The sequence below is a fragment of the Solea senegalensis genome, unplaced genomic scaffold, assembly GCF_019176455.1.
Source record: "Solea senegalensis isolate Sse05_10M unplaced genomic scaffold, IFAPA_SoseM_1 scf7180000014041, whole genome shotgun sequence".
NCBI classification, from domain to species: domain Eukaryota; kingdom Metazoa; phylum Chordata; class Actinopteri; order Pleuronectiformes; family Soleidae; genus Solea; species Solea senegalensis.
This window is the reverse complement of record NW_025320948.1, coordinates 52,747-74,741: the sequence shown is the minus strand read 5'-3', so window position 1 is coordinate 74,741 and position 21,995 is coordinate 52,747. Positions and strand designations below refer to the sequence as shown.

General features: G+C 42.5%; 1 protein-coding gene across 3 annotated transcripts in view; it reads left to right on the top strand.

The window, feature by feature from the left end:
• Window positions 1-21,995, top strand: part of sema4d (sema domain, immunoglobulin domain (Ig), transmembrane domain (TM) and short cytoplasmic domain, (semaphorin) 4D) — a 37,018-nt gene that overhangs the window by 1,682 nt on the left and 13,341 nt on the right. Inside the window, exons 2-3 of one of the 3 annotated variants that reach the window (XM_044015922.1) lie at window positions 6,605-6,704; window positions 13,623-13,681. Coding sequence is in view for 2 of the 3 variants with exons in the window: in XM_044015920.1 (XP_043871855.1) it covers window positions 6,667-6,704 (38 nt within the window). In the remaining variant the exon portion in view is untranslated. Of the gene's footprint in view, window positions 1-4,618; window positions 4,823-6,604; window positions 6,705-13,622; window positions 13,682-21,995 lie in introns of those variants that run through there. The other 2 variants (XM_044015921.1, XM_044015920.1) reach the window with 2 other exon arrangements.

The following is a 21,995-nucleotide window of genomic DNA, read 5'->3' as shown; positions in this document are numbered from 1 at the left end:
GACGTCACATCAGGAAGTTTTATTGTGAAAAATGTGTGTCACAATTTCTCAACTCTGGTGACGACGAGTTCAGATGATGTTATTTACTTCAACCAACACTTCAGGGAACACTTTCATGGCCATTTTACCTATTTATTTCACAATATAGGCCGAGTGACTCATTGATTAGTTAAGCAAATGATTTATAAATAAGTTTCCCGTGTACATAAGAATTTGTTAACTGATTCTTTGTCTTTCCATAATGCCCTCTAATATTTTTGGAGAATGCTTTTTATTTCACTTCAGAGAAACACCCTCACATTATTTCCAGGGTTAGGTTACATTGCATAAGCACAGTGGAATTTTGAAGCATGCTAGCTATTTATTCCCCCCCCCAACCAAATAACAGCGGTTGTGTTGTCCTGGCCTGTTTTCCACAGCTTCTTTAGGGATATTAACCACCTCGCCTCTCCCTACTCTTCTCTCAGCATTTTACCAATGGGCCTTGGATGTGACGTCCCTTCCCTCGCAGCCTCAATAAGTAATTCTTCTGCCTCATCAAGTCTGATTCCACTCGTCCTGTGTCGGGTCACTTTGGGCAAAAGGGCAGCCACCCGCGTCTTGTCAATATGATTGGTTGGCTGGCCCTGCATTGGCACCCAGGCAAGCCAGAATCATGTCAGTGGGACCCTCAGGGGGGGACAGTGGAGAACTAGCCAGAACAGGATATTGTTGTGTGATCATTCACCAGCAGCAGACAAATCATTAAACCACCGCATGCTGCTGAGCTGCTACGGCATTTCTGTCTGTGGCACTGACTTTCCCCCAGGCTGGTGGTTGTGTTTGTGTTGTAAGGTTGTCAGTTGCTGCAGAATCTGGAATTGCCATTTGAAAGAATGATCTGTTATACTCTTTGTTTGCTTAGTAGATTTCTGTGTTTACGCAGCTTAACTTCCTCTTACCTGCTCAGTACTTGAGGGAAAACTTGGCCCTCACAAAATGTCCTGGGGACTTTTCATTGTCAAAAAGGGAATCTATTTTCTATGTTTAAACTTTGTTTACGGTGAAATACTATACGTTTTGTTTTTTTTTCGCGTCATGTTTTTCCCCATCATTGTCATTGGAAGCACGAGATTCACGTATGCTAAATGTAATTACACAGAATGCTCTTGCTTGGTAATGATAACCATGCATAAGCACGCAGGCCTGTCTTAAGAGTCTCCCCTTCTTTTGCAAATCAATAATCAATTTAAAATGGGTGGGAAACAGGACTCCACTCAAAGGCTGCTTTGTTGGTGCAGAAATGGCACTTGTTTTGGACATCAAGCATTATTTACTTGGATGTCTTGTTGTGTTTCAGTCCTCGCTCTGGCTATTAAGTCATATTTATTTCTTGAAAATTGATGCAGCATTAAATTGGTGGAATGTGTCCAGTGTTTGATATCGAGGCAGATGTCCTGTTATGCGCACATTCCGCATTTCTGTCTATATCTTCGGCTCCAAATGCAGTTATTCAGCCACCTCAAAGGAAACCCCCTATTTAAGAGACGTCTAGTTTCTTCACATGCTCTACAGTCAGTGACTGTCAGCTAATTGAATAAACTCTTAATGAGTTGAGGGGAACTATTCATGAGCCGTCACAAGCTTTTTGCTCAGTTGGCTCGTCAGCACGCTCCTCTGCTACAAAGGGCAGTGATACCTGCAAACGGCCTGAACAGCAGAACTCCACTTCCTGCTGTGCAGGTCACTGTAAAAGGTGTCTGTGACACCGACTCCCACAACCCCTCACTGTTTAACTGCTCATTAGCAGTCTACTCACATGTAAAGTAAAGCTTTATTTGTATAGCATCTTTAAAACAGCAATTTACAAAGTGCTTTTACATACATAAATAAAAAAATACAAAGAAAAATATGAAATAAATATGTACTTAAGGGATGGGCATGAATATTGGATTATTTGTTTGATTTCAAGTAATGTAACTATTTGTTGCGTTAGAAAATATATAAAAAAGAAAAAGTCAATAACCAGTTTGTGGCCCTTCTATTACATCAAGGTGGCAGCATTTAGTTAGTGGACTGCTCGTGTGATTGCAGAAGTGGTGATATTTACAAGGTTTCTTGAATGCATCTTGGAGCTGCTTTTCCAAGCTCAACATGAATTTTGTTCATGAATTTGAACAAAATTCCAATACGGCCTACTGCAATTTTCAAATCGCAGCAGGCGCTATATTTTGAAAGCCAAAATGTGTCAAAACATCGTATTCTAAAGACTGAAGGGAACATCACACAGAGATCCTTTTAAATTTGAATGCAAATAATGAAATAACATATATATGAATCATATCGCAATTCCTTTCAAAATAATCAATCGAATTAGATTTTGTTGTTTGTTTTCTCGGAGTGGAGAATTTCCCTCTGACAAAATTATGGCTGTGGTAGAAACATCATTTAAAGTCTGTCTTGTAGGGTTGGCCGGTACATGAACTAAAATATTACACAGTTGAAAACCATATTTGCTGATCCCTACATGTGCACCTTACTTAAAGATGATTAAACACAATACTCATTGAGCAGTAGTGACCTTTCCTATCATTAGACGTTGCGCGTTTAGGAAATAAGGTGGGCGAGTTTGATGTACGAGTTGCAGCAGCCTCATTGTTGTGGTCCTGTAGGAGTTAAAAAGGGTAGGGGGTCAGTGGCCAGTCTGTGCTGCTCTGATGTTGAGGTGTGTGGTGCTAGCTCTATGAATCAGACATCTGGGGCGACCCCCACCTTCTTTTCAAAATGTGCAACCCCTCCCACCACACCCTAGTAGACTAACCGAATCCCTCAGGCTGGAATAATTTCCTCTTGGCAAAAGAAGCATCTGGCTCTCTATCAGCTGCAGACAGTGGCATGTGTAGGCACTTTGTGTGTCCACGTGTGCGTTGCTGGCCATGCATAATACATTGCCTCATTTCTTTAGATGTCTCAGCAAAACTGTCTCATGATTGAACGGTGGTTTCCGATCAGCTGATGCAGCGATAAACACTGAATGTTCAAGGGACGGTTCAGTTTTTTCGTGTGGTTGTATCGAGTTACTGACACTTGTATAAATCCACAACCACGGAAGTCATGAAATAACACATATGTCGTATTTAGCTATACGTAACATAGTTGATTTTCTCTATGGACTTTGGTGCCGGATTAATTGTTTGCAAAGCAACGTAAACTTTGACATCATGTGGGAAAAGGTTGTGTATTGCAATGATAAAGAGGCCGACATTCTTAAAATATCGCAGGCTTAATTGAGTGTGTATTTTATTTGGCGAGCGCTTTGTCAGGTGGCTGAAATCTGTTTGATGTCGTCACTGAATTACAACCACCTGACTTATCTTTCAAGCTTCAAGCCTTCAAGATTTCCCGATTCCCTTTATTTTCCATGTAAGATCGGTTAATTGTTTTCAGTGCGTTACGTGATGTTGCTTACTAATGCGTTCCTACCACGAGAGGAAGAAACTACATACAGTACATTCTGTGACTGTGGAGAATATCACTCAGTACAGTTACATGCACAGTTTAATCGAGCTAAAGCCTTAGTCCGACTAAGGCAGGCAATTGGACAACTCGTCAAGTCCGTGTAAACATGCGGAGGAGAAAATCTGCCTCCGCTCGTCTCTTTGTTGGTCCCAAAGTGGGTCTTCTCCGTAAGCTTTTCACTCTCGCTATAGTGGCAACCCTACTGAAGTTTATACGTCGTCTCCTTCTACTTCCCAGTCAAAGATCGGAGAGGACACTAATCGGACTGTGAATGGCATTATCCAGTCAGACTAACGTGTTTACATAACATTAAGAAAACAGAGGTGTTGTCTGTCCTAACTTTGCTAAGTTGTGGTGTGTGTGAACAGTTGCAAACTCAGCAGCTTTATTTGAAGTCAGTAGATTTTAATCAGTTCTCCTTTTATCAGGCTGTTGTTGCGTTCCTTTTGGTTTGTTTAGGCTTTGCATAGGTATAGGTCGACGTTCCCATCATCAACAATCCACTCCTGGAGGACACAAACAGTCTTTTCTGTTGGCATCTTGTTTGGGTTCTTGCTGTCTCTCTCGCTGTGTGTGTGTGTTTGTGTATGTGTGTGTGTGCAGTTTAATATTACCCAAGGCTCAATACAGTGCGGAGAGAGCGAGAGAGAGAGAGAGAGAAGCAACGGGACCTGAGTTACCCCTTCAATCTCTAAAGTGGGGTGGAAAAAATGTCCCCACAACAATAGACACACTCCCACAGATCCACACACACTACCATAACCTCTACCCCTCCCCCGTCCTACCTCCCCAAATTCCCCCTCCCCCTCCGCAGCAATTGTGTGCACTGACGCTTTCCAGAGGTGCGATCTCTGCACTGTCACTCTCCACTTGCGTGCTGCACTTGACTGCTGTGACAGAGCGGAGAGGCAAACCTCCCTGACCGCTGTGCTGCACACTCGGATGGAGACGGGCTCTGCCACTGACGTGCGTTACAGTGAAATAGCCCTTTAACGCGAGCACTGTTTCTCTCCACCCTTTGTAACCTCCTGGGCTCTTTATTCCACTGACTGTATATCGTGCAGGAAAGAGGGAGACAGAGCGAATGAGGGTGTGTGTGAATGTGTGAGAGAGAGAGAGGGAGAGGGAGAGGGAGAGGAGCATGACCAGGGAGTAGGAGGTGACAGATGACTGGACGAGCATATTCTATTTTTTGTATTCTTTTGTCATCTGTCATGCACACCACTGGTGACTTCTGCAGTAATGACAGTGTGACTGGTTGGAAGAGCCTCTCCTCAAGCATTCTTCTCTCTCAGCGCTGCAGGATCTTCCCATTCAGATTATGGTAAGACTCACGTCACAGACGGCTTGAGATTACGCCTGCTGGAATCTGACAGCATCCATGTCAATTCCTTTTTTTCCCCTGTCATGCCATCAGGTATGTGTTTTATAAGCTTACTAGTCTGCAGTGGAGAGGATCTTCAGCACAGTGCAGGCTATTTTTACCCAAATCTCATCTGGGAGGTAAATAATTCAGTGTGGTGGACGGCTGTGCCTTATTCAAGGAGTATCCTCTCAGTTTGCTTAGATTTGCTGTTCTTTGCTTCAGTTTGTCTATGTAATTGGGAGAAGATGGGGGGTGAAAAAACGGCAGACAAGATGTATGTTATTGTTTACACTAGTGTCTGCTGTTTTTGTTTACTGCAAGGTTTGATTTAGGGAAGATTATGTGCATCCAAGCTGGCTGTTGTCTGGACTTTATAAATCTCCCTTGGGAGGGGAAGGAGTGGCATTACCCTCCCAGCTTGGACATGTCAGATTTTCCACAAATTGCTTTTCCTAACTGGGCATTGCAACACTTAGGGAAAATAGTTTGGTTTTACTTGTTTGAGTGCTCAGTGCAGGTACATCACAGTCACGGCATCACTTCAAAGGGCACAAAAAGACGCCAGCTGAAGATTTCCTGCCGCGCAATGTAACCTGTCTTTATTTTCATTTGTGCATTCACATTGTGTTGGAGAAACTGGATGGTGGAACACGCCTTTATGACCTCTGTACACGCACAATGGAGTCTGTCTGAAGACGGAGACGTGCACAAAAGTTCAGTAAGCTCTTACTAGACATGTCATTGAAAGGGAGAGAGAGAGAGAGAGACATGCCGGTAAGCAACTGCCGTGGAGCATGACGGCGACAAAACTGAAAATTCAGGGTATGGAAAGTGGAAAGGTCGGTGGGGGAGAAGCAGGCACATGCACTCATTTATCCATGGTCCCCAAACAGACTCCAAGGCTGGTGTCTGTCTGTCTGTGTGTCTGGGTCTGATATGATTGAGTGATGTTGACATCTTGCCTTTAGCGTACCAGCTGTAGCTCTGTCAGCTGACGGTGATAAAACCATTATGTTTTTGTTTTGTATTATTAACTTTAAAAGCTTTTTTTTTTCTTTCAGGACTAGAATTAGTATCTATCCTTTATCTACTTAGCAAACCTAATTTTGACTCTTGTAGGCCACAGTCTGCAGTTTTCCGCTGTGCTAACACATTAAAGGTCACAATCTAGGGATCAGTGGATTGTTTGCTGCAATTGATTATTGTCATTATTTATGGTGGTTTTTATTAGTGCTTATTGAATCACTGACTGAAATTTGCCGTCGCTTCTCCTTTAATAACGCGACGCATTCTTCACGTGTGATTGGATTTATATTGTCTGCCCGCTGCCCAGAGGATTTCTCAGAAGACTCTGTTTATGCTGGCTGGCTGGTCGGGTGCCCCGGTAACTATGGTAACAGTATCCCTCAGAAAGAAAGGCCCTCGCCTAGTGGACTAATGGTGAGCAAGTGAAGCGTGTCTGCAAAGTTAGATGTTGTAAAAGTGAGCAATGGGTCATCGGACAACATTCTTGAGATGGGGTGTTTGTTGAGCTGCTACTTCTGTTTTGTTTTGGAAATAATTACACAGAAATTAGTTTATTGGATAATGAATTGAAAATATGACTTTTTCTTCATGATGTATGATAGGAAAGTGAAAGTTTGGCTGTACTTTTAAGTATTTCATTATACTGCACTTTGTGATTATTTGGTTTGTTATTAAACTTATTAAACTCTCTCTCTCTCTCTCTCCTTCTCGTAGACCTCTGTGCCTCTACGTGAGCCATTTTTCAACCGTGTGAGGAAAAGTGAAGCGACGTTTTCATGTATCAATATTCGCTAGCTGACGCCATGACAGACAAGTAAGTGGTTTCTCTTCCTCAACTGTGTGTGTGTGTGTGTGTTTGTGCAGACTCCACGGTACTCTGGTCATGTATTTCAATATCAAATAAGAACATCGTGTTGACTCTGCACTCACTCCCTCAAGATTGTCTCCTCGAACGTGTTGTTGTGATCCAGACTTGGAGGAGAACCAGGGCAGAGGGGAGGGGTTGGGGTTGATAGTACAGAGCAAAGTGTGTTGTGGTGGGGGGTTGGTATAAAGACAGTCTGTTTTGCCCCTGAAGACCTATTACATTTGCATCGGGGCTAATTTGCATTCTTGTTCACTGTGCTGGTATGTTGCTGTTGTTACTAGGTCATTATTTCCCTGACAAAACACTCATTTATAGGGTTTTTTTTCCGCCTTTGCATCACTTTGCTCCTTCTCTGTATTCTCTCGCTCTTTTCTGCGATTTCTTCGTCATCTCCCCCCCCCCTCCCTCCATTTCATTGCAGACCACTTCTCTGACTGTGTTCCCTATCTCTTTTCTCACTTTGTCTCTATTGTCAACTTTGTCTTTGTCCCTCCGTCCAGTGTCTGTTGAATTTGATCCATAGAGGATGGGGAATTTTGGTTCAGTAAGCAAAATAATCTGCCGTCAGCGTTCATAATGAGTGGAAGACGTGGTGCGGGCCAGTCAGCTGAAAGGGATAGGGGCGAACAGGGCCGAGGCCTATTATGTGCTGGAGAAAATGGGATTGATCAGTTTTAGTGAATGCTTGTGCAGGAGATTTACAGTATATGCAGTGAACGTTCTGTCCAAGTGGCTGCTGCGATTCACTCTCCACGTTTTACTCAGGCACCTGTTGATTCGTTCAGAGCTAGAGAGGGAGAGGCCAGTGAGTCAGTCAGAGTTCAGGGAAGCTTCCTCAGCTAACACCAGAACACAATATAATGTCAGCATAATATATAATCGGTCTGTCTCGGAATAATTCTATTTTTTGCCCTGAAGGGAATTTCTCTTGCAAATTAGAAGGTTCTGCCACTTAAAGGAGGCTTTGCAGTTTTTTTTTTGTTTTTTTTTTCAGACATGCAGGCTCGGAAGTTTTTTAAGTGTTTTGGATGCAATATAGAAGGCGAGCACGAGAAGGATGCGCTTTGAAACTTTATTTTGAAAATGAGTTTTTTAATAAGTCTCTGCCGCACCAAATTAAAGTGAAGTGAAGTGAAGTGAAGTGAAGGATCGGGAGTTTCTGAGCGAAGTGATGTTGTTGACGAGCTGTCCCATTGGGTGAAAAGTATCCAAGCAACCGGAGTGGGGGGTGAAGGGGAGGGAGGCGGGGGGTCTAATTGTGCGCTAGATGCTAGTCCATGTTGTAGGATGATTGTTTGTCTGGGGAGAATGATAAATGTTATGCCAAAAGGAAGTGAGGGGAAAAGTTGGAGGACGTGCCCCCCGACAGTGATGGTGAACAAAGCTTCCCGCTACATGGGACTACTTAAGATTCATACAAAGGCAGTGGAAGAAGGCTACTGCTTGTTTTGTTTTTTTCTGACGCTAACTCACGACCAAACATTGTACATGGCAGCATATCAGTGGACGTGCATTCCGAACGGTAATTCCCACGTTTTTTACCCCGCTGATGCGTTCGGAGCAAGTGGCATTTACGAGTTTCACGTGAGACCGACATGCACAATATGCACACGTTTGTTTGAAAAACAAGCAGAGTGTGTGTGTCTGTGTGTTTTCCATTCAGAAGTTGATGTCCATGTGGGAGCCGATCATCCATCTGCATCCACAGCCTCAACAGTGACTGTGTTTCAGTTGCAGACCATCTATTGTAGCGGGACGAGGAAAGTTTCTTACGCCTCATTTGCCCCACCACGCTTGAAGGCGGGGATTTGTTCGGTTGAAATTCAAGCCAGCGTAATCCTTCTTCATCATGCTGCTTCGTGTACTTGCATTGATGTTTGTGTGGAGGAGTACAGAGTCCACACACACACACTCTCTGTCCAGGCTTTTAAATGAAAATGAATGTCTCCTCCTTATGGAGGACCAGTTTGTTTTTATTCTTTAAAAAAAAAAAGATTTGCACACACGGGGGGTCACTGTATTGCGTCATATGCTGTGTTAAAGTAGGACAGAAAGACAGTGCTCCAAATCCAGAGAGGGAGCATTTTCCATATCCTGCAAAAAAACCCTTACATTGCAGAATAAGGGTATTTTCCAAAAAACTAATCGTTAAAACTCAGTTGTGAATTTCACTTCCCACTCTGTGCCTTTTTATTCGTATGGAAAAACACGAATGAAACCAAGATGGAAAAATATGATGTTCCCTTATGCCCTCCAACCATACTATCATATGTCTTTCATGCAACGGTTTCATTCTTGTTTTTCACAAGGAGAATTGTCTTCCTCTTTGTCCACCGTTTCCTTTCCTACAACCACGGTATGCATTTACAGGCTTGAATGTCTCCCCTCATCCTAAAGCCTGTTTTCTCACTCTTCCCCGACGCCCCTCTCGTTTTTCCTCCCTCCCCCACCTGTGGTGGTGCACATGCTGGCAGCCCTGTCAGGGACTTGGATTGTTTACAATGGGAGAGTAAGGATGGATGCGCATATGGTTGTGGGTGTGTGTAATTTGTTATTTCTGGCATAAACGCTGACCTTGTCAGGACCGGTACGTCCTCGTGGAGGAAAAACGTGGTCATCGTGAGGCAGGACCTCATCTCTGAGGAACTGGTTAAGTTTAGGGCTGAGATTTCATTAGGTTAAGGTTAAGGTTAGGGATACTTTGTTTGGCCTTCCCCAGTCTCCTGTGTATCTCTGTGCTGTGGTTGTTTCTGTATCAGTCGAGATGTTTGGATTTGCATGGATTTTTGACACAGACGCCAGTGTCACTTAGTTGCAGTCACATTTCCAGATGGAAATGTCTCACTAACAGCTCGATGGTTTGCCACGATTTGGTGACTGCACTTAAATTCACGGTCCCTGAGGCGTCTGACGTGTGTGTGGTCCCCTTACGTCTACACTCGCTTGTTTAGAAAGCAGAATTCAATGGCATCGCACAAGAGAATCTCTTGTGGATTTCAGGTAACGTGCAAATTGAAAGGCGAGTTTGATTCGTCTGTCCTGGGCCGTGGTTGAAACACGGAGGCGGACACAAAGGGGGCGGGTGGAGGATAATAAAAATGCAGCGATTCTTAGTTTCAGGTGACTGTGTGCACCAGAGGCGATAACTCTTGCGACAGCAAAGGGAAGCTCAGCTTCCTTTAAAATGTCATGAAATAAAGGAGGGCAGAATTTATGTATAAATAACTGGGCCTGAAATGAGCTTCCCCGGTTTCAAAGACGCGCAGCCGACCACTGCTGTGCACCGATGAAAACACAATAGAGGGTGAATATTTAGATTCCATTTTCACACACAATGTGGCCTTTGTTTGAACCAAGAACTGTGCCTATCATGGTTTGTATCTGAAAATGAAGGAAAATTCAAATGAAACCAAAACTATAAACAATTCAGGTTCAAATCAAGGGTCTAATCAGTTGATATCAATAGTGAGTGAAAGTTAAACCTGCTATTATGGTTTAACATTTTATTTATGGACAGAAAACGAAGTTAAACATAGAAACATTTTACATATCGGAGGCATAACTGTCATTTAGGTGCCTTAAGTGTTGCATAATGATAATATGGATTATGTTGCTCAGCCCTAGTCGCGATTGTCATGTAAATTTCTTAGCAGATTTTTGAAGTAGGTCCTTGCAACAAGGAATTAGTTAGGAAGTTAATGGAGCCACTGTTGTCTTGGAGATACAGATTGTCGTGGTCATGGGATACTGGCTCCTTCTTTTTTTTTTCCAAATCTGGTGTCACAGTGGAGTGAGCTGAATAGTCCATCCTGTCAATATGTTTACCATAGGCTGAGCTTCTGAAGTAGGGCCCTTAATGAATTTGTGCTGCCTTGAAGAGTCTTCAAAAAGGCGTTTCCTGGTCCTCATTCAAGTCCACTCATCAATTAAAGGAAAATCCTTAGACCCGTGACATTTTCACTTCCTCTCTGTCCCCTCTCCAGACCGCTGTGTCACCAAGGGTGTGGTTTGGGCCCCGCCGGGCTTGCACCCAGACCTGACACCCCGTTGCAACATAATGAATTGAGACATGTGAAGGCGTGGTGTCACTGGGATTCGTGGGTGCATGGTGAAAATGTTGTATCAGCTGTCAGAGGGTTTTGTGGGAGCCGAGGGAAGCCAAGTCAGAGTGCTTCCTAAGGATGTCGAGGGGGATTCGCACTTTGACCCCCAGCTCATCAATCTTGCACAACTGTCATCTTCTCTCAGTTTCTCCATTGATGCCGTCAGAGGACGACGAGGAGACGTGGGGACTCGCTGTCTTGTTTGTTTTGCGCTGGCTTATATACATTTTACTTATTTCACGTGACCGCAGAATGGGGAAGTCTGGATGAAGAAGTAAAACCATAAGATGGTAAACTTGTCTGCGGCCTCTGGTATCACGAAACGGCAGGTTATTATTCAAGGTCAGCATGTTCACGATGCTCATGACATTGTTCAAATGAGATTCGAATCTTAATTCTGTCTGAACATGACTGCACGATGTGCAAAGTCATTGTTGTTTTGTGCGTTGACAGAAATCCGCATTGATTCTGATGCGATTGCTCTCATTCATGTCCCAACTTGCATTAGATATAGTTCTCATGTGAGACCACGTGCTGGAGTGACGCAAAATCCGACTTGAAAATTGGAATTAACGATGGGATTTCTGTGTCTTCACAGCCCCGGAAACTTACACATGAGTTGAAAAATATAGAATATGAGTCACTTCAGGCCGCAGATGTGACAAGCAATCTTAATGTGGATGAATATTCCCCAACATCTAACTCGTTACAGGATGCAGTGGTTACTATAGTGATGGTGAAACCGGAGGAATGAGTAGGTTTTTCTACAGATAAGGAGTTTAATGTGATCATCTGTGAGTGATGTTTGTCGTCTGTTGTGCATCATCTCTGCTTAACATAATCTGATTATTCTTTTATACAGAAGAACGGGGGGCATTACAGTAGCTTGACCCGTCAAGCAAATGCTAATGAATCTGCATATGTGGGTTGATTTGGGTGACCTGAATTCACTTGTGTGGAAGATTTGTCCCCGTTATTGTTCTGGGACTTTTATTTGTTTAATTTTCAGCAGCATCATGAAGAATTATTTATTTTTTTACAGATTAAATCAAAGGTCTTTTTAGAGTAAAAGAATCATTTAGTGCAGTTTCTCTTGACCCTGATAGACTGTGGGAACAAAGTGTGCACACTTGTGGAGGCTGAAGATATTCAGCCTTGTTTGAAGGGTTTGAAGCAGATGAAAGAAACTAACTGGAAAGTGATATGAATATGAGATCCAACCATCTGTTGCAATGATAATCAGAGTATTTCTATGTTTCCTGCCTGTGACTTATACCTCATTCCCTCTGGCCCCCCAAAAAAACCCTGTTTTCAAACAAGTTTAAATGGGTTATCTGCCAGTGGAAATGACCTGTTCTGTCCAGGCAGTGGTTTGCTCTGCACAGGAGGGAGTCTAACATACTCCTCCTGTGGCGAAACCTGTACTTTTATTTGATATTTAATGATATTAAAAGACGTGAGAAGATAAAAACAGGAAAGAAAACACTACCTTATAAAAGAGGGCTGGTCCACACAACTTTAATGGGCTTTTTGAGGATTAAGACCTGGTTTTAGGGTTGAGGTTAAGGGTCCCAGGTGAACACTTGTCTGCTTCATATTTTTGGCTGTTTTTAGCAAAGTTTACTTTAACCGGCTTGGGACAATGCTCAGTGTTGTCAGTTTGTAAAATCTACCGTCATTGTAGGAGCCAGTACTGAGTTAACCGAGTAAATATTGAGTAAATATTCTTGAGAGGAATGTGGCTTTGTTGATCCTTTGATGTCATTAGAACTTCTAGTTTCTTAGATGAACAGCGATGACAGATATAAGGACAGGTAGATATGTAGTGGATAATATCTAGCATTTCGGGATTGATGGACGTGTCCTGTTTGAAGCTGTGCTAGGTTTGATGTAAAAAGGGTTTTTTAAATCTATAGATTGTCCTTCACAAGCTGGAAAATCGAGGGAATATTCCTGTGTTGTTGATCCAAGAGAGGCTCGAGTCCCAGGTGAACACTTTTCTGTCTCATCTGCTTCATTTTTGGCAAACGTTTACTTTTTACAGCTTGGGACAATGCTCAGTGTTTTGTTGTAAAATCTAACTCCATCTTACTTGACTTTTGTTTTAATTGGGTCAAAAAAGGTATCATAATAATATACTTGCCACTGTAACCACTTGTTTTGTTTCCTCATGTGTTTGTGAAGTCGTATTTCATGCAGGGGTGAAGAAACACCACAGGGCATCCCAGCCCACTGTTAATCGCCGTTTTTATGGGTTCACCAGTGTTGGAAAACCCCTCCTAGGTTTACCTGCTAATGTCAGTGTGAAAAAGGCTTTATAAAGTATTGTATTCATGCACCTAAAAGAAAAACAAATGTATTTTCCAGCTTCTTTCTATTACTTATTTTCTCATATCACAGAACGTTTTAAGAGTGACAAGTTAATGTTTATTATTCATCTGTCCCTGTTATGAAAGGTCAGCACAATATTGTGACAGAAATCATGCAATAATGTGTGTATATAACTGTTTTCACCTTCCCCATGATGTTTACCTTGCAGATGTGTTGTTGTGCATTGTACGTTTGCGTTATTTCATCATCATCTGTGTCTCCACCGTGGTCTAGACGACAAACCACACGTGCAAACTCAGCACACACACACACACACACACGCGCAAACTGCTTCCTCCCTCCTGTTCAGCTGCACATATACTGTACCAACACGGGTACACATAACTGTTCTGATCTGTCTGTCTTCTCCCCCTCCCTCCCTCCCCCCTAGCTTGAGGATTTTATAATTCTCTCCGGTGGAAGAGCGTCGCGTCTTGTAAGGAGCCACAGGTCAGAAACTTTACTCCTCTCCCTCCCCTTTTTTTTTTTTTACGGTGTGGCCTGACACTGCACCTCACTGGTCTGCATGCTTCAGCACGAACGCTGCACGCTGCTCCAACTCTCCCTGTAACCACTCCAGGGCTTCACTCCTTCTTTTTTCTTCCCCCTTTTGTTTTTGCTCCCTCTTGCATGACCACACCTGGACAAATCCACCTGATCTGAATCCTCTTGGCTTTGGTGCTTTTTGAAGTGATCCTTTCCCTTTTTATTTTGCCAATCATTGTGTAATTTGCCTCCACCATGTGATTTTGGTTTTCCTTTCCTGCTTAAGTTAAGCGGCAAACTGATAGCCTGTGCTGTCTTAATTATATATAATAATGTTTTAGTGACAGACATTGTGTATGCACATGCAGCTGCCTGCTTTAAGTGGCCTCTTTGACAGAAAAACCCTGCTCCTGTAGCTTTGCTCTGCTATTGACCGTTCTTTAAACCCTCTCAGTGAACAGCGATCGCCGGTCGTAGCTTAGCAACTGTAACTAGGCACGGCAGCTCTGTCAAACTTCTATCATTCTAGTCGAAGCAACACTGTGAAAAAAGTTACTATGTCTGCAAATGGCTTGCAACTTTTTATAGTAGCCATGGTATTTGCAAAGCCAAAGAACACATCATTTTAAGCTTGTTAGAGAAAATAGATCCCCATCACCTAAACACTCTTGTAAAAATTATACATTATATATATAAAAAAACAATTAAATTGCTCCATATGTATGTATAAAACACAGTGCAATACCGCAAATAACGCCTTCTACGTTCTACATTTATTGCACCTGAGACATTAAAACTTCATTTGAAAAATGTGACAGCCTTTTCCAGGCTCTTGTTATTGTAAAGGCGTCAGCTCACATGATATTTATTTAGTAATCACAGCTAAAACTATGTATTTATCCTTTAACCAGGTACATTTCTCTCATTTTATGAAAGACCTGGCCAAGAAGTCATTCAGTAGGAAAGACCTGGCAGACACTGTGTTTTTAACAGTGCTGTCCGTGCATTTTTTTCATCCATTACTCCCAAAATTATTGGATTAGCCCCAAACCTGCTGAACAGATCATAGAAAACCTGAGAGATTTGTGTTCATAGTTTCAGGTCTCGGCTTTGTGATGTTTTTCTGTCCGCGTGCTGCGTCTGGGAACGGGGAAATCTGCGTCTCTTATCTCCTGGTATGCCAAGTTCAGGAGGGACACACTGTTAGTGTTGTGGCAGCCTGTGGGTGATGGGGGTGAGTTTTCTCACAACACTCCAAAGGAGGTTTTTGTCTCTGCTGGCCAAAATTACCACCATGAAATCAGTGCCTGCTGAAGACTGCGCTGGGATAAAAGGGCCAGGAGAAAGGAAGTTCCTATTAAAGGCAGAAAAGGAGAAAACGTAGCAGGATTCAATGGTTTTTACGGCTCCCTCATGTCATGTCCTCTGACTGGTGGTAAACCTGCAATTTGAAGAATACTTTTCTTGTTTGTTACTTTCTGCTTTATCTGCTGCTTGTAAAAAAAGGCAACTAAGTCACCGGCCCCTTAACTATGGCTGTTCAAACAACTACCACCAATGTCATAACCACTCACCACAAGGCCTTCAGCTGGGATTTTTGCAGCCTCCCAAATATAGTCCCACAATATACGCCCCAAGGCCTGGCTGGCATCACAGTATAGCCTCAAGGAAACTATATCAAGTGAAAGGTTTAAAACTTTTTCTCTGTGTGGTGGCTGCCGTGTGACCTTCAACTATTAACTTTACCATATTCAGCCTGACATGAATGAAAACTGTGTATTTTCACTCTTAGGTGCTTATTATGAAAGCAATTGTCACGTACGTACTTTACTTTTCTTAATTAAAGAGTAAACAACATTCAGAATGAACAATATCTTATCTTATCACCAGACTAACTGTATATCCTACAGAGACAAAATCCTCAATTCAAATAAACGAGTCTTCCCACCATTAGTTAACTTAAAATATCTGAATCTTAACGCTGACAAAGCATAATATCAGTGTCATCACTCCAAGAAATGTACTGGAATGAATGTTGTTTTGGTCGCTGTTGTCTGGCTCCTTCTTTTATCTATGGGCACTATAAAACTGATTTTTTTTAAAAAAATGTATATATATAATATATAAAGGTCATTTGCTATCGATAAATAGAGCTTGGGCAATATTTTATATACAAAGAAACACTCAGCAGTTTAATGGAGCTATGGCCGTAGTCTGACTAAGACGGACAATCGGAAAACACCTCCCTAGGTGGCGCTGTATCTCTCCATAAGGTAGTGCGTGTTGAATCAGTTTCCTATTGACCTTCACGTCGCAGAAAAACAAACGGCAAACGGCGAGATGGACGTGAGATGGATCAAGCTGTGGTTCTCTTATGTTTCGTACCTGGTGCACATGTTAATCGGGATATAAATTAGATTAGATCTTACGCCGCACAACGCCGCACAACGCCAAGTCCGACTCCAGTCCGACGAAGCGTACACATTATTCAGGTATGTTAGTCCGACTAAGACTAAGACTAAGATTTTGACTAACATGTTTACATGACTTTAAGAAAACTGAATTATTGCCTTAGACATTTAACATGCATGTAAACACACTGACTGAGAAATCCCATGAACGGCTCCAGTAAACCGCTTACTTTGTCATCTGAAAAACTGAAGGGCTTTAAATGACATTTTCACATCCGGCTTCATTTCTCGTGGTCCCCAAATCTAAATTCCTTCCTTTTTTTTTTGCCTTTGCAGATGTCCATTGTAAAACTCTCCTCGACATGTTTTTTTGGTTGTTTTTGATTTCCCCCTCCTTTTAATTAAAAGAAAAGCGTGCATGGTGATTATGTTTTCATGTTAGACTACAGAGGCATATTGGGTACTTAAGATGGGGAACACCACACAGCAGTCCTTGTTCCTGTAGTTAGCGTGCTTCGCTCGCCTGTATGTTTATAGGGAAGTTTTTCAAATCTTCCAGCACCATGTGACTCAGGGAAAGGGTGTGTTGTTTTTAAAAAAGCTTGCCATCAACAGACTAAATATACCCTTTACTAGACCTGACCCCTCATTTGCCTTTGCTGTGGCCACTGTAGGTCGACATGCTAGTTCAGCAGGGACCCTACAACTAGTAATTATATAGGAGAGTTTCCATTTTACCTCCTGTGTGTAGTGTTGCCTTCACACTAGCTCTTTTCTTAGACATTGAGCTGGTTATTGACGCTTTACCTAGATTTGAACTCCACCTACTTCTTCTCAGCACAACGAGAAATATTATAGATTCCGTATTCAGCTGGTTATGCGTCAGAAATGAGCACCACGTGCTCTTTGTTGTCATCCAGCGCAAAATATGTGAAATCATTTCATGATCAGGATTTCACACTGTAGGTCACAATGTTATATCTTTGATGAGTGTTTTTGAAAGTTGAATTTGTCCTCTCCGTGTGAATTACCACGATGACTGCTGCATCATGTGTTGCAGTTTATAGATTTCCCTTTTTACATGTGACCAGTAGTCAGCTGTGCAGTGGGGGGTCTATACAGCTGTTCGCCGGGTTTCCGATGACTATGTGGCTCTGACACGGTGGCTTTGCACTTTTACAACACGCGGCTTATGTTGATCTCCAGCGAATTGTGGATGGTTTGGACCAACGCTGTGGATTTATCTGTTGTATTCATTTATCTAGACAATTTGAAAAGGGAAGCAACCGAATTTCACAGTGAAACATACGGGCACTTTGGGAAGCTTAGTGGGAAGAGTCTATATACAGGCTAAAGATGATGTTTGAGACTTGAATAAATTATTTATGGTGAGTGCAGTTACAGAGAAGAGGAGGCTCTAGAATCCCACCCCTCATCTCTGGCCTGGATAATAATTCAATACTTTGGAATATAACATTTTTGCAGTCGTAATGTTAGACATTTTTAACATATCGATCTAATGTTTATGTCGTGCCAGATCTGTTGATATTTTTTTAAAACAACAATTTAGAGCAGGGGTTTCTCAGGACGGGGCCGGTCGTATGATGAAAAGGGTGATGTGGGTGATATGAGCTCAAAACTATATCGCAATATTCCACGGTATACTGTAAATATACAGTAATTCACAATAAAAAAAGTAATTCATGGGGCATAATTAATCTGTGAATAAAAAATGTATAAAAATACAAAACATTACTTGACATTGAGTGGCGGGCCGTATGAAATGGACGGGGGGTGGCACAAGTTTGAGACCACTGACCTGAGGTTTACTCAATGTAAGTAGAAATTAGTCTTTATTTATTTATAATTTGACATTTATCATGATGATGATTATCAAGATGGACTGATTTTAAAAGGTCTTTTGTCCAGCCCTAACCTTTAAGCCCCATTTAGCGACATCAATACAACCCCACTGAACCTCAGACCATGCAGACTCTCTTGTGGGTCATGTCGGCACAGGGAATAAAAAATCACCAACAAACAAAGATCTGTGGTTTTTAATCCACCCTTAGTCTTTGAGTGTGTTGGCAGTCTACAGTGTTGACGGGTCGCTCGTCAGACAACCATCAACACTCACACCTTCCGGCGTCTTAGACTCCAAACAACCACAGGACAACATGCAAACCCCATCTGTATATATATATATATATATATATATATATATATATATATATATATATATATATAAAGCCTCGACTTTCTAAATGTCAAAAACGGTTCATCAGCCTTCAGGACAACACAACCCAGAAGTCGGATGTAGCTGTTAGTATTTCGGGATGGGCCCCTGGTCACGGCCTTATCTTATAACAGGGACTTAATATCCACAGTTGACATTATCATGTACACGTGTGAGCAGGCTTGACCAGGACAAGTCTCACTGAGATTAAGAATCTCTTTTACAAGAGTGTCCTGGTCAAGACAGGCAGCAGCAGCAGCACACTTTACAAGTTACAGACACCATAATCATCATACCATACTGTAAATGTAAGAGATAAATACACAGTCAATGGATAAAAGTACAAGGGCTCAACAAATGTCGGCTTAGTGACATTAAAAGCAGTTAAAAACATCAAAAGTTTGTCACTCCAAGTCATTCAGTAGCCCTTTAAAAGTGTTCTCCTTCCATTTTAGGTCATTTTACATCTATAGCCAAACTCCATTAATCTGTAAATGACATTGGAGGAGACATCTGTGCCCATCAGTGTGTCGTTTTCACTGGTCGCAGTATTTTGTTTCCAGTGAAGGCTCCTCGCTCTCACTTTCTCATACAGGCCTGGCTCCAAATAACTCATAATACCCTGGGAGAATGTGAGGCCACGCACTGAAGTACTCGGAGTCCTGCAAACACTGCCGACGCAACGCAACCACACCACTGCTTATCTGTTTTTGTGGCACCTGCAGACAACAAGCGCATTCATCGACCTGATTTTCACACATCCAAATGTGCATAAGACTGTGCAGGGTAGCGGATGCACTTTTGCATTAGGGCAACCAACTATTACAGAGAAATTAAGGGGAAGGGGAAGAGAGGTTGAGTTATCGTAAGCTGCTGGTTCTGCATTATCACCACTTCCATGGCTGGATGGGTACATGGTCCTTATGTCAGCAGCCATACAACTAAGAAAGTATAGTTAACCCTTTAACACGCCCATTTTTCCAGAATAACTTTCAATATCTGTCAGTTATTGACAATTTACGGCATGTTAAAATACTGTTTTAACAATTTAAAATTAAAGAAAAACTTCTTTTTTTTGAAAAACACTGCAGTTGTACACAAACAACAGATTTTTAGCATGTTAAATTTGAATTTGTGCAAATGAACAGTATAAAACTACATATTTTGAGTCTCTCAATGTTTCTTTGTCTCTCAATGTGCAAAAATAGGCCAAAAAAATGGAAACTATGTACAGGTGTTCTTCCTCTCTGGCGACAAAGATGCTGACTCGCCAGCTTCCTGAAACAGCGCAAGTGAAATTACCGTAATATCCAGCTTTCAAAAACCGCTGGAATTTGTCCGATAGCACAAACCATCGCGTAACTACAGTAATACAAAGTGCGCTTGTGCAAATGTGTCATCAGCAATACACTGTTGAAGGTATTGCAGAAGGTGGGTCGACTGGTGCTTGTACTAATGAGGTGAATCAGGATCACCACCAAAATCTAATCCTAACTTTTTGAGTAATACTGCTCACACAGACAAACCCCAGCAAAGACATAACCGACTTAGTAGACGTAACAACTGCTCCTCTGGATGTAAACCTTTACTGAGTGTCTAAACAGTGACTCCACAACAGCAGAAGTTAATTTCTCCCAGAAGAACAACACGGAGCAAAATTTTATGTGCAGCGCTGTGTGGAAATAAAGCGCCGAGCTGCCAAAAGAGACATTCTTTCCACAAAATGATCTGCTTAGTGAATATTTCCCCATTACACAGTCCTGTTTGTGCATGGTCAGGCCCGTTGGTATTTCACAAACAGTCAGAGTCTCCAAAAGCGGGCTCTTGGCATCCTGCGGCAAGAGGAAGAAGAGCGTCGCTGTGTATTGATACTTGATGATGAGCGATGACATGAAAAAGAGCCAAGACACGTGGGGGGGTTGGAAACGTTGGCATGGAGTGAATGTCCGATTCCCTCGCATCGACCCCCACCACGCTCCGTGTCCTCCTCCACACTGTCTGCTCACAGGATGTGGCGCTTCTTGACTGAATTCTCTCTTTCGGAAATCTGTATTAGGGCTGAGTAATGTTTGCAATATAATATAAAAGTGGAGCTTCAGTTCAGTATTGTGTCCTTATAGTTGGGATTAGGGTCGTGCCTTGAGTAAGAAATTGATTTTCTTCTGCCAGAGTGACTGTTTTTAAGGAATCCCCATCAGCACTGGCCTAAAACTGATCGACAGGTATACAGTCGCAGTGATTGATCCTGATTATCAGTTCAACTGGCAGGGAAATCTGTTGATGATTTGTTTGTGCTGCACCAAAGTGTTGTGTTTTTTCCTTGATTGAAACAGTCAAAGTGTTGGTGCACAGATAGGCAGAGCTCCAGTTCCCCCTCTCTGTCCTCTGTCTTCAGTGGGCAATCTGCCAATATCTGTGCCCAGTTAACAGCGCAGTGCTGGGAACCCCAAGGCCCCAAGCAGGTGTCAACCTTCCTGCGCAGCCAAAGGAGCCGAGAGGGGAACACAAAAGGCTCAAAGAGTCCTGCCAGCATGGTAACCGTCTTAAATATCCCAGGCCCAGTCCGGTCACTCCTCTAAATCTCTCGGCAGCAAAGAGTAGATGCCAGCGTACTCTTTCTGCAACTGTAACACTGACTCTCAAAGGGTTTTGAAGCTTTTTTTAAGCTGCGTTCTAAACGGGGAACATAGTGTCGAGATTGATAGAGCGTCAGGAGTGCACACACACACACAGAGGGACAAGTCTCATTTGAGGGTGTTATTTATGCAGCGTGCTACTAGATTTATTTTCAAAACAATTCAAGATAAATTTTGCCCTATATCCTTTATCGTGGATTTATTTCTCCCGGCATCTGTTTCACAATCACAGTTAATTCTGCCGTCTTCAGACAGTTGGCGGCTTGTCTTCACAGGGAGCTTCCACATCCAGAGCTCATGGGCTTGTGTGATCTTTGGAAACACTGGTTTGGCTCGGAACGTGCCTCACGGCTAAGCTGCCCTGGCATTTAGATTAGCGAGACTGCAAAAGACGTGGATGAGAGGGAGAAGAAGTTCTCCTTCTCTCTCTCTCCCGCTCTTTTTCGGTTCATTGTTGACTGCGCTGCAGTGATGATGTGGATGTGATGGGGGAGGAGTGGAGTGGCGTGGAGGCTGCCCTCATCTTCACTAAACAATAGGTCCTTGTGTGTTTGACCCCTCTATAGCAGAGCGGAGTCCATGGTTAGTGCTGAAACCGGGGTGGAATTCCATCTCTGCCTGATTCAATTGCTTGAAATGAAAAAAATCAACAGTCCGAGTATTTCGACGGTCCAAACCTCTAGGGCCATTTGTTCTCATTTACAAACAAATCAATAATCAATGATTGTCCTGCCCCCTTTTCTTTGGCTGCGGTTGTCCTTGTTAAATTGTCTATACATGCTGTGCCATATGATACATTACTCCCTCAGCAGGGCGACCGATTGATGAATACGAGGTCACTACAAACCGGCTCGAAATGATTGATTTATTCTGACCTTATCATTTGCTCTGTGATTTCAGTGGGGGGGAAAAAAAAGGACATATTACCTAATAAAACATCAATAGCATTACATTTGGCTTTTATCACAAAGTATTTTAGGTCGTTTCATTCATTG